This window comes from Trachypithecus francoisi, unplaced genomic scaffold, assembly GCF_009764315.1.
Source record: "Trachypithecus francoisi isolate TF-2019V2 unplaced genomic scaffold, Tfra_2.0 Lachesis_group6, whole genome shotgun sequence".
NCBI classification, from domain to species: domain Eukaryota; kingdom Metazoa; phylum Chordata; class Mammalia; order Primates; family Cercopithecidae; genus Trachypithecus; species Trachypithecus francoisi.
The window spans coordinates 49,738,271-49,750,162 of NW_022681471.1; the positions used below are offsets into that span (position 1 = coordinate 49,738,271).

At 45.0% G+C, this 11,892-nt stretch overlaps 1 protein-coding gene across 1 annotated transcript in view; it reads right to left on the minus strand.

The window, feature by feature from the left end:
- The window catches only part of SRPX2 (sushi repeat containing protein X-linked 2), a 32,819-nt gene extending 23,097 nt beyond the window's left edge, over positions 1–9,722 (minus strand). The window contains exons 1-3 of the mRNA XM_033201163.1: positions 9,380–9,722; positions 7,194–7,405; positions 2,748–2,828 (exon numbers count right to left, since the gene is read on the minus strand). Of these exons, the coding sequence (XP_033057054.1) occupies positions 2,748–2,828; positions 7,194–7,275 (163 nt within the window). The 5' untranslated portion in view covers positions 7,276–7,405; positions 9,380–9,722. The remainder of the gene's footprint in view (positions 1–2,747; positions 2,829–7,193; positions 7,406–9,379) is intronic.
- Positions 9,723–11,892: the final 2,170 nt, after the last annotated feature.

Consider the following 11,892-nt stretch of genomic DNA (forward strand, 5'->3'; position numbering starts at 1 on the left):
GTTATCAGAAGTAGGAAGGTCAGTAGGTAGAACCTTTTTCAGGAGAGAGGAAATATTTTTGTTTTAGACATCTCCAAATGGAAGTGTGTAGCAGCAGTTGGAGATGTAGTCCATCAGCTCAGGAGACAGGTCAGGGTTGACCCAAGTTCAGATCCTAGTCTCATTCTCTCTATTGTCACCACCAGAGAGTCCATCTCCTTTCCCAGTTTCAGCTCTGACCAGAATTGTGAAATGCCATGGAGCCCAAGGAAGGGGGATTAAGAAGAAAGGAAGGTGCTCACTGCTGCTAGAGAGACTGAGAGACAACCTCAAGAAAGGGTCATGGAAATCGGTTCTCTCACGGGAGAAAACTTTTTTCTTCAAGAGATGTCATTTCAGGTTGTAGATTTGTGAGTGGGTGAGAAACAGACTGTAGAGAGTTTAGGAGTTAGTGGGTGCTGAGAGAGAGAGGGAGTGGGTGTGGACCATTTGGCAGTGAGAAGAACATGAGTAGAAGGTAGCTACAAAGGAGCTCAGAGGAGCTCAAAGCTCTGATAATTTCTCAGTTGAAACTGTTTTTCTTTTTCTTTTTTTTTTTTTTGAGACGGAGTTTCGCTCTGTCGCCCAGGCTGGAGTGCAGTGGCCGGATCTCAGCTCACTGCAAGCTCCGCCTCCCGGGTTTACGCCATTCTCCTGCCTCAGCCTCCCGAGTAGCTGGGACTACAGGCGCCCGCCACCTCGCCCGGCTAGTTTTTTGTATTTTTTAGTAGAGACGGGGTTTCACCGTGTTAGCCAGGATGGTCTCGATCTCCTGACCTCGTGATCCGCCCGTCTCGGCCTCCCAAAGTGCTGGGATTACAGGCTTGAGCCACCGCGCCCGGCCGAAACTGTTTTTCTTAAAGGTCACCGTTTACCTCCTTCTTGCCAAATAAAATCTTTTCTCTACCCTCAATTGGATTTCTTTGCAATATTTGACACAATTTATCTCTTACCCCTTCCTTTCCTTAAACTCTCTTCTCCTGTGGCTTCTGTAATATGACAGGTACTGCCAGATATCTTCCTACATGACTGACCACTAACTCTCTTTTTTTCCCCTTGCTGGTTCCTCTTCTCCTACTCATGTCTACAGATGTCTTCTAAAGCTCTGACCCTGGCCTTCTGCTCCCTCAGACAACCCATCTATCTAAGCTGATGACTCACACAACTTCATCTTTCCGCTTCCAGCTGCCTGTAGGCATCTTTACGAAACCAGTTTTCTTTTTAACATTGTCTTTCTGAGAGGGGTCCTACAATTCTTCAGGTGTACAGACTGAGTGCTTTCAGACATCAGTTTGTTTCTTAGCCTCTTGGTACATCAAGTCTGTACTAAGTCTTGTCGTCTCTTTCTTTGAAACATTTATGGGGTTCATCTGTACCTTCCATTTCTTTGCCACCACCCTCAGTCATCTCTAGCCAACATTACTGTAGCTGGTTCCTGGAGAGTCTCCCTGACTCAGGCCTAACCACTGAACCCCTATTTCTGCATAGAATAATCAGGCTAATGTTCTAAAATGACAATTTATTGTGTCATGCCCCTGTGCAAAAACATGTGATGAGCTCCCTGTAGATCCTAGTACAACAGCTGAACTCTTCTGCATGGCTTGCAAAGCAAAGAAACAAAGAATCAGAATAGAAGGGATATCAGATACCCCTGGCCTAACTTCCCTTTAATGCAGGAATTACTTACTGTGCAGCATTCATCACAGATAGTTTTCCTGCTTCTCATTAGTATTGTCCCTAGATCATGGAGTCTTTCCTAATTTGGTCTCACTCTTATATTTAACTTTTTTTTTTTTTTTTTTTTTGAGACAGAGCCTTGCTTTGTCGCCCAGGCTGGAGAGCAGTGGTGCCATCTCAGCTCTCGGCTCACTGCAACCTCCACCTCGCGGGTTCAAGCGATTCTCCCGCCTCAGCCACCCAAGTAGCTGGGATTATAGGCACATGCCACCATGCCTGGCTAATTTTTTGTAGTTTTGTTAGAGATGAGGTTTCACCATATTGAACAGGCTGGTCTCGAACTCCTGACCTCAAGTGATCCACCTGTCTCGGCCTCCCAAAGTGCTGGGTTTACAGGCATGAGTCACTGCACCTGACGTGTATTTAACTTTCTTTGATACTACTCCCTCCACCTTCCATCTCCTCCAATCAGGCCGGTTTCTTCTTAGCTCCCTCCTCTACCGGGTTTGTTCTTACTTCCATATTTTTAGCCATCTGCTTTTCTGGGTGTTCTCCCCTCCCCTTTCTAGTTCTCAAAATCCCACCTATCATTCTAAGGTTAGCCTAAATGTCATCTTTCATGACCCCTTTCCTGACTTATTTTTCTTAAATCCTATTGCATTTACTGCTATGACATAGCTTCACACTTACTTGCCCTACATGTGCTAATTTTATACCCCCCCATCACCCCCAACAGAATGTCAGCTACATGATGGGGACAAAACCCTATCTGAGACCTTGTATCACCCACAGGCTTACCTTGCACAGGATTAGGCATTGAGTAACTAGTCGATACTTAATGATTAATAATACATGGAGAACCTTCAGGCTGGAGAGGTGAGGTCACACAGTAAGTCAGTAACCCAAGTTCATGATGAGAAATCACAGCCCTTGATTCCCTGTGCTGCAGTTTGGGCACATGTGAGCCAAGCCTGATGGGGATGCTTCAGGGAAGGGCCTAGGTCTGAGGCCAGAAAAGAGCTTTTCTGGGCTTGAGAAGCAGGATGGATTACCTCGGTAGTCCAGGGCAGGAGCCCGTGGGACCTCCTCTGCATATACTTCATTGTAGCTTTCATCTGGATAGTAGCCAGAACCTAGAATAAGGAAGACAATATCAAGATGGTGTCTTGATTTCTCACTCAAGTTCTTCTCAACCTTCCCCCTCTCATCCAACTTTCCAACTTTGTCACTTCCTTAGGACATGGCATTCCATGGGTGGGGAGCCAGGTGGATATTTAGTGGGGGGAAATCCTGTGTTGTAAGGCAGCAGAACTATTGTGGGTGAATCTCAGCACCTCAGTTGCATAGAGGGCAGGCTCATCGTTGTGGGACCAGTTACTGCGAGCACTAGAAGACTCCATCTAAAAGAAAAAAATTGAACCTGACCATACATCAATCCTGTCAATCTGGACTGTAAATGACCCATTTCCTTGAAGCAACACATGAGTCTTGGTAAGACACTGGGGACTAAGCTCTGAGAATGGACTGTGGTCCCAGATAGGAGGAAAAACAGAACCTGTGTCTTCCCCCTAGTGACAGTCCTGCTCACAGTCCTCAAAGAGAAACAGTTACTCAGGTTTCCACTAGCCCACAGGGCACGGGCCTTTTTGTCGTTGGATTACCATTGCTGGGGGTGGCGTGCCAAGGCCGAGAGGGGTGACTTAAAAGGCAAGAGGAAATGAAAGCAGTTTTGTGAGCACTTTGCCCTGGTTTGGAGAACAGAGAAGGCAGAGTCCTTCGGATAAATTTTCTGTTTCTCTAATCACAAGGAACTTTAACAGGGAGCTGCTGAGCTAGAGAACATTCCTAATCTATCTCCATCCAGTTAAGTGGCCCAGTCCCTAGTGGAGGCAGGTCTGTGGCTGTCTGGGAGACTAAACAGTGTGTTCCACCAGACGGCAGGAAATCGGTCATGAATACGAACTAATTGGAAAACAACTTGGTCCTTTCCGGAGCAAAGTTTCCGGAAGCCCTCCTTCCAGCCTCCCTGAGCCCTAACGCACGCACAAGAATAGCGTAGCCAGCTGTGTTGGAGTCAAGAGACAATTCCATATTTCCAGGAGAGGGTGTGCTTCCAGGACAGGGCTGGGTTTTAGTGCTGGAGCCCTTTGGCCTGTGTAAACACTCAGGCCACAAGCTCGCCTCCTCCTCTTGGGAAGAGGCACAGGACCCCTGCACTAAAGGGCGGAGCAGAGGGCGAGATGATGAAGCTTCTCCATTCCCCACAAGCCCAGACTAGGGGTGGGGGAGGTGAGGTATTGGGAAACCAGTCCAATTTAGTGAACAAGGGAATGAATCAATTGAAAGTTTGCCTTATGAAATCATGTCCTCGTTGGTTTGCCCTCATTCCAAAGGAAAGAGTTCATTTTTTCTTTTTCCCCTTTTCTTTTTTTCTGTTTTCCCATTTCAGTTCTTCTGGCTTCTGTTTATTTCTTCTCAGGCCTCATCTCCCCTGCTCTCTTTTCTCTCATAACGGGAGGTTTCATTGGTGGGCGTGGGGGAGGAGGGGGGTCATGGAATTCTCGTGAGCGGTTTCAGTTCGGTATTAGCCTCAAAGCCTTATAGGTCCTGTAAACAGGAGGCCAGATGTGTGTGATTCCCTAAAGTATTAGGTCTCCCTGCTCCGGTTACAGAGTCCAGCTTTTGAAGAAATGGCTCAGCAGGGAGCAAAGGACTGTTTACCAGAAGAGAAAACAGAAGTGTCAAAGCCCTGTGGCTTGATAATGGTAACAACAACAACAAGAACAACTATGACAATGGCTGCTAACATCTCTCAGCTCACATTCTGTGTTAAGCACATGACATATGTTAGCTCATTATGTCACCGTAACATGTCAGCAGGGTAGGTATTACTAATGTGCTCCAATATAAAGCCGAAGAAACAGGCTTGAGGAACCAAGGAGGTTGTCCAAGGTCTCCCAGTTATTAAGTAGCAGAGTGGGCATTCCAGCCCAGGTCTGCTTGACCCCCTAGATACCAAACTCAGACACTACACTGAAGATGGTGATTAGAGGAGAGCTTTTGACAATGTCCAACTGGGATAAAAGTCCAAAATCTCTTTTGCAATCCAGCTTTTTTACTGTGTGTGTGGGATCGAAGGCCACCAAGCATTTTACATCATTCCAGATTTACAGGGGATGTAGGAAAACTGTGGGGGAAGACTCAGTAAGATAATTACAGTCTCCATCAGGATACGGAAGTAGCTGGACCAGTGCCAACTATGCTTTGTGTGGAGAAAGGGTTCAGACCACCTTGCCACTTTAAACCTTTCCATTTTCCCATTTCCCCTCTTTGCCTATCTGAGTATTTTCTTCTTTTTTTGCAAATGGTGGAATTCTAAGATGGGTATAAGAATGAAATTAAAGGGGAACACTCCCTACATTATTCTGTCTGCTTGTCCCTCTTTAGCCCTGGGGAAGGACTTGGGGAGCATTCCTCAGTTCCTTTAGATCAATCAGTGCTTGGTTACTGTGTGGTCTGTTACTGGGCTCCTCCAACCTCCATAGTACAGTCAGGCCCTCTAAGCACTGCCCTTCACAAAAGTATAGTTAGACATGTAATTGATAGTTAAAAGACTATTTTAAGATTCATATTAATCCTTGGTTTATGATGACAAATACAGTCTGACTTTCTGGGCTGCACAGATACGCCAGCACACACTTTTAACCCATTCTTTGCTTTATTTATATTCTTAACTTCTCCCAACCACTGCTGATTATTCCTGGACCCTTTTTCTGATTAGCCCTGAATCCACATTTGGCTGCTTTTCTGTGCTATGCCCATTTGAAGACAAGGCTGTAGAAGTAAACAAAACAGTCCTGGATGCATAAAGAGTGCTCAATAAATATTTGTTGAAGGAATGAATGAACAAATGCATGAAGGCAAGCTCAACAGCTGAGCTAGCAGTGTACAGGAAATGTCTCTCATCATGTGGTCTCCTAAGGATAGAAGAGGGAAGAATGAGTGGAATTGCAGGGCTGGCAGAGGCCTCACAATCTGAGCTCCTCAGGAGTGGTGACTCGTGATTCATGTGGAAGTAGGGAGTTCCACCTTTTCAAATAGCCCTTTGAGAACCTCAACTGAATCTAACTTTTAAAAAACTGCTCTGTGCTCATGACTCCAACAGCTCAGGCTTCTCTTTTGGGAAAGGTAAAGACCTTTGCATGCCATGAGGTTTCATACAGGTGTTCAGAATTGGGCTTCAAGCCATGTAATCTCCACTGCTTTAGTCCTGTGGTCTTTGGCTGGATTTTGGTCTCTGTAAATGAACTGAAGCTAGGGGAGGTTGGGGAGGACAGTCGCATATTTATCTCCTGGAGACTTGGGGCACCTCTAACCCCAAACAGGATATGCTCTGCCAAGGGCTTGACTTGAATTTTTCATCTCAATGTCAGTCCTTGTGCTTCACCCCCTACAAAGCCAGGTTAAGCCAAAAAGGGGAAGAAGTTTGCATATTTGTTTGAAAACTTGATGCAGCTGTTCCAGACAAACAGAACTACTGCCAAAGGCCTCCACCAGGAGCTAAGGGCATGTGGAAAATTTTAGCTGCAATGACTGTGGCTGTGATGGGAGCAGTTTGTTATTTACTCATCTCTGGATATTTTCCTAACCCCTTTGGTTGGGCCTGTCTCCTTCCCCCTCTCCTCCCTTCTGGCCCCTGTGAGGGCAGACACTGCAGGCCACAGAATATTCTTAGCACTTGGAATGCCAGCTGGGCCCCATATAAAACCTCTGTATGCCACTTCATTATCCTGCCCTCATCCCTTCCCCTCCCCTTTCCCTCTTCTCACTGAGTTTGTTCTCTGGCTCTCTGGGTGAAGAATGAAATGTTCAGGAATCCAGAAAACTCCATCCCTTCTGAAGTAAAGAACAAATGAAAGGAAACTGGGAAATTCCTGATTAAAAGGATGTGATCTGTATTACCACTAACAGCTTTGGCATAAAAGGGCTATAAAAATCTCATTTTATAAATAAGGTCAGGGAGGGAGGGAGGGAGGGAAGAAGTCTGATGGATTCTTGTTTCCCTTGAATAGATTGCCTGCCCCCTTATTTTTCCCAAATGAGATTTGTGGTCTAAGTCCATTTTTGTGGTCTTGACAAGGGTATTTGACTCATAAAAGGATTAATATTAATAACGATTTGACTCATAAAGGATTTCATATTAGAAAATGGTTTTCAGGAAGCTAACTACACAAGCAGGTGAGACAATGGCCTCAAAGGTGATGTCCAGCCTTCTCATGTTTGTACTAGTGTGGCCTATTTCAAATACCTCTTGTTAGACTGCCTTAAAAGCCTCCCTTGGTAGTCTGTTGCAATGTTTAACCATCTTTATTGTCCTTTTAATACTTCTCTGTATAGAAAATAAGTGTCTCTTTTTGTAGTCTAACTCTTTCTTCTCCAAGTCTTGGTCTAGGACTTATCCTTCCTAGAAATAACAGACAACAGCTCCTAGAACTTACCTGCATACCATGTTGGTGTCACTGCTGGAGTTAGGAAGAACAGCAGAGAGAGAGCTCCTCTTTGAGTTAGTTGACTGGCCATCCTTGAAAGGGAGGATTATGGAGACAAGAAAAGATGTATGTATGGCCTGAAGTACCAGGGTAAAGGAAAGTGACTTTCAGAAGTCAGCCATCAATTAACTTCCAAAAGTGGGGAAGCAGAAATATGGGATCTGTGAGGAAGAAGAGAGATTTTATAATTAATGAATGCTTTCTATATTATCTCCCTCATAAGAATCTTTCATGTTATAGAATAACAAGACTCTGTTTGTTATTTGTGGTCCCTTTTCCTCCCAGGAGGAGGAGGACGTAAAACAACCAATCTTCAACTGACCCTGGTGGGATCAGACGCAAATGCTCCATGATCCAAGTTATAGAGAGGGACACTGAAGTACTGAGACCAGAAAAAGGCCAACATAACCTGGTGACCTAAAGGCTACCATTAGGTTTCATTCATTCAACTAACATTTCCTAGCCACTAATCTGGGAAAGCGTTAGCATATGTGGTCTAAGAATTTGAACACTGGCCGGGCGCGGTGGCTCAAGCCTGTAATCCCAGCACTTTGGGAGGCTGAGACGGGCGGATCACGAGGTCAGGAGATCGAGATCATCCTGGCTAACACAGTGAAACCCCGTCTCTACGAAAAATACAAAAACTAGCCGGGCGAGGTGGCGGGCGCCTGTAGTCCCAGCTACTCGGGAGGCTGAGGCAGGAGAATGGTGTAAACCCGGGAGGCGAAGCTTGCAGTGAGCTGAGATCCGGCCACTGCACTCCAGTCCGGGCGACAGAACGAGACTCCGCCTCAAAAAAAAAAAAAAAAAAAAAAGAATTTGAACACTGATGTTACACAGGTCTGGATGTGAATCCAATTCTGTCACCTATTAGCTATGGGGTCTTGGACAAATTTTTTAACTTCTCTGAGCCTCGGTTTCCTCATCTATAAAATCGGAATCATAATACTCTCTACCTCATGAATTGATTATTGCCTGTCATATAGGGAAGTAATTTATATATTAGACAATATTATTACCAATTTTGTATTGGACAGGACCGAATGTTTCCCTTCTTTAGTCTCCCAGGCAGTAACTATACTCTGGCTCTGTTCTTAGCTTTGGGTTTTAAGACTTAGTGGTTTGGTAGTGGCTTCTGGCTTTCAAGTCCAGCCTAACCCTCTAGTTTTACCTTGCTGGGCCAGCAGGAAGTCAGCGAGGTAGAGGAGGACCTGCTGAGGTACATGAGGAGAGGGTGAACAAGCTCCAATTGCCATCTCACTTCCTGCCCTGTCCTCACCCTAATGGGATGAGAGTTTTGTGGTTCCCAGTAGGCAAATACTTTGTAAATGACAGTATTAAAATTTGCTGCCCATTGGTATAAATTGGCCACTGGGCATTTCAGCAAGCACCCATTCACTCACATGCTTTCAATGAAATGCCATGCTCAGGGGAGGAGTCAGTCCTAGAAATAGAGAAACAAAAAGGTGGTAGATTCTGGCCAGAGTTCCTAAGGGACATGCAAAGCCCAAGAAAGGGAAAAATTTCTTTTCTAATTCATTGCTGCTTGGCTTCAGATTTTGTCTAGAAAGTGACAGGGAGGCAGGACGGAGAAAAAGAGTAAACGAAGGAGGCAAGAGAAGTAGAAAAATGTGGGATGGAAGGAAAGAAAATCTGACAGAGCTGAAGGAAAGAGATGGATAATCACAGAAAGAGGCAACAAAAGGAGGAGAAAGAGGGGATTAAAGAGAGATCCAGGAAAACGAACAGTTAGATAACTAATCACCGACCCCTCTCCCACATCTAGCCTCCATCTAGTTCCTTTGTTCTGGAGCAGAGGCATTCCTTTTTCAGACCCAATACTCTGAACCTGTGACCTCTTACCTGCCCAGCTTCTCCCCAATCTCAGGCTTAATACTTGACTCACTAGAGTCAACCATCCCATCCCTCTGCTGTGGGCCAAGAAGTTGCTGGGAACATGTGTTTGCAGTCAGGTCACAGCATAAATGAAAAGCAGCATATGATCCAGCTTCATAAAATAACTTCTCCCCCGACCTCCACCCCCAGCCATGTTGCCCAAGTCCTGGACCTCCTTATCCCCTTCACAATTGTGCATTGGGGTAGTGCAGTGTGGAGGGATTAGTTGCAGATCTTACCTGTTTTATGGTATTTTGTGCCCTTTTTCTCTCTCCTCTTTCTCCTTCCTCTCTGCTCCTCTCATCAATTGGAAAAAACCTTCTACTTCAACATTCCTAGAACGAGTGGCTCCTGGTCTGTCCCGACCTCCGGGATTCTGTTAACACTGCCCAGATGTTACGACGTCCGCATCTGCCAAAAGTTTCCTTAAAGCTATATTATCCCCGAAGCTATAGTTATTCCTCTCTCAGAGAAGGGTTTTAGAAAGATGGGGGAGAAGGAACACAGGGATTAGAGAAACTCAGTCCGTCTGCTGCAGAAGAGGGGGAAGTGTGAATGGCACTGGCTCCAAGCCTGTGAGTATAGTGATGACTAACACAGAGGCTGGCTTAAGCGGCCTCCAGAGATGTGTTGCACTGAAGAACACTTCTTTTTATGACTCAGCATGACATAAGAATTGAATGAAAAGGAATTTCACAAACACTCACAAACACCAAAGAGAAGGGAAGACTGTAGCTGATTTTGACATTCCCTAAGATTTCTCCTATAATTCCTTAGGCTCCCAACTCTGAATTATCTTGCAATCTATATGGTATCAGGTCAGATACACTTTGAAACCCTCATGCCAGTGACCTAACTTCTCTGGACTTCAGTTTCTGTTAAGATTATATTGTTTACAAAAAACAAAAAACAAAAAACATCTACTTCTTGCCTGAAGAATCAAGACTGATTTCCCTTACTAAGAATGGAAGGAAAGCATGCCTGGAGAGGCTTTAGTGGGAGGCTGTTTGAGCAAATCTAGCTGTATCCCAGTGGTCTCTGATGGAGGGTTACATTTCACTCAGCAAGATTTTTTCATTTGAGTATCTGATAATGAGACTGTTCTGCCATAGCACAGACCAGCTACTTACAATCTCCCTCCCCTCACAGTTGACATTTCCATCTCTTGGAAAATCAGTGGTTATAGAAGGAAGAATTTTAAACTGTGTTTCTCCTGTGTATGCAAGCAAATTGGTAACCCCTTCTCAGTCATAAGGGGAAGAATTGTACTTATGAGAATAAAAAGTTCAAAAGCAAGCCTGAGCCTGCTTCATTTCCAATCCACCTGTGACAAATATGTATTGAGTATCTACCATGTGCTTAACAAAGTAATACCTATGTAAAGAAGATGTGGTTGGGCGCAGCGGCTCACGCCTGTAATCCCAGCACTTTGGGAGGCTGAGGAGGGCAGATCACGAGGTCAGGAGTTCAAGATTAGCCTGGCCAACATGGTGAAAGCCTGTCTCTACTAAATACAAAAAAAAATTAGCCGGGCGTGGTGGTGCCTGTAATCCTAGCTACTCAGGAGGCTGAGGCAGGAGAATTGCTTGAACCCGGGAGGCAGAGGTGGCAGTGAGCTGAGATCACGCCACTGCACTCCAGCCTGGGTGAGGGAGTGAGACTCCATCTCAGAAGAAAAAAAAAAAAGAAGACGTGATCGTCATGGCCTTATTCATTCCATAATTTTATCAAGTATCTACCATGTCAAGAGTGGTGGATGTAGTGGTGAACAAGACAGACAAAATCCCAGGCATTGTAATTCATAATTAATTCAACAAATACTTGTTGAGCATCTATTATGTGCCACACATGGTTCCAGGTATTTGAGAAACATCAGTGAACAAAACAGACAAAAATCCCTGCCCTCATGGAACAGAGGAGACAGACATCAAACAAGCATGTTCTTAATTACAATTGCGTGTGTTACGGAATCTTTATTGGTCATCTACTATAAGCTAAGCAGTGCAGATACAGTGGTGAGCAAGTAATGTGTGATTCTTGATCTTATGGAGCTTACTCTCCAGCTCCCGGAGTTTATGTTTAGTAGGGGAGAGAAGAGGGACACAATCAATTATAAAACAATACAACTCCCTATGGTAATAAACTACCAAAACCTGCGTTACAGACTTTAAGGACGCTAGGAGGAGGTCAGAGGAGGGGGGCATCTGAGAAGAGGTGGGCCTTGGTCTAGTCTCAGGCAAAGGAAATGCCATCAACAAGAGCTCACTGTTAGGTCAGAGGAGGGAGGGGCCAATTGCTAAGAGGTTTCAGGGAGAGATAGAAAACAAAGTTGAATAAATAGGGTAGGGCCAGAAAATCAGATATAGGAGGTTATTTTAAACTTATATGTGAGAAAATAGTGAATATATTAAATGTGTGTGTCTGTGTGTTTGAGTGTGTGTGTGTGTGTGTGTGTGTGAGAGAGAGAGAGAGAGAGAGGAATATGAGAGAGAGAGAGGGAACAAGTAAAGTAATACATTCTACCAGAGTTTTTCTTTCTTAACCCCCCTTTACTGGCTCCCTCTTGGCATAGCGTACAGTCTGAGTTCCTTAGCATTGCATACCATGCTCTTCACAAGCAAACCCCACCTATGTCCTTAGCCTAGTATTAAGCACATCCCATGCCTCCTAATTCTGGACACACTCCACCTCATGCTCCTCCTTGAGCTTCTTGTTCTTCCTTTCGCACCCCGGAGCCTCTGCACAGATGTGT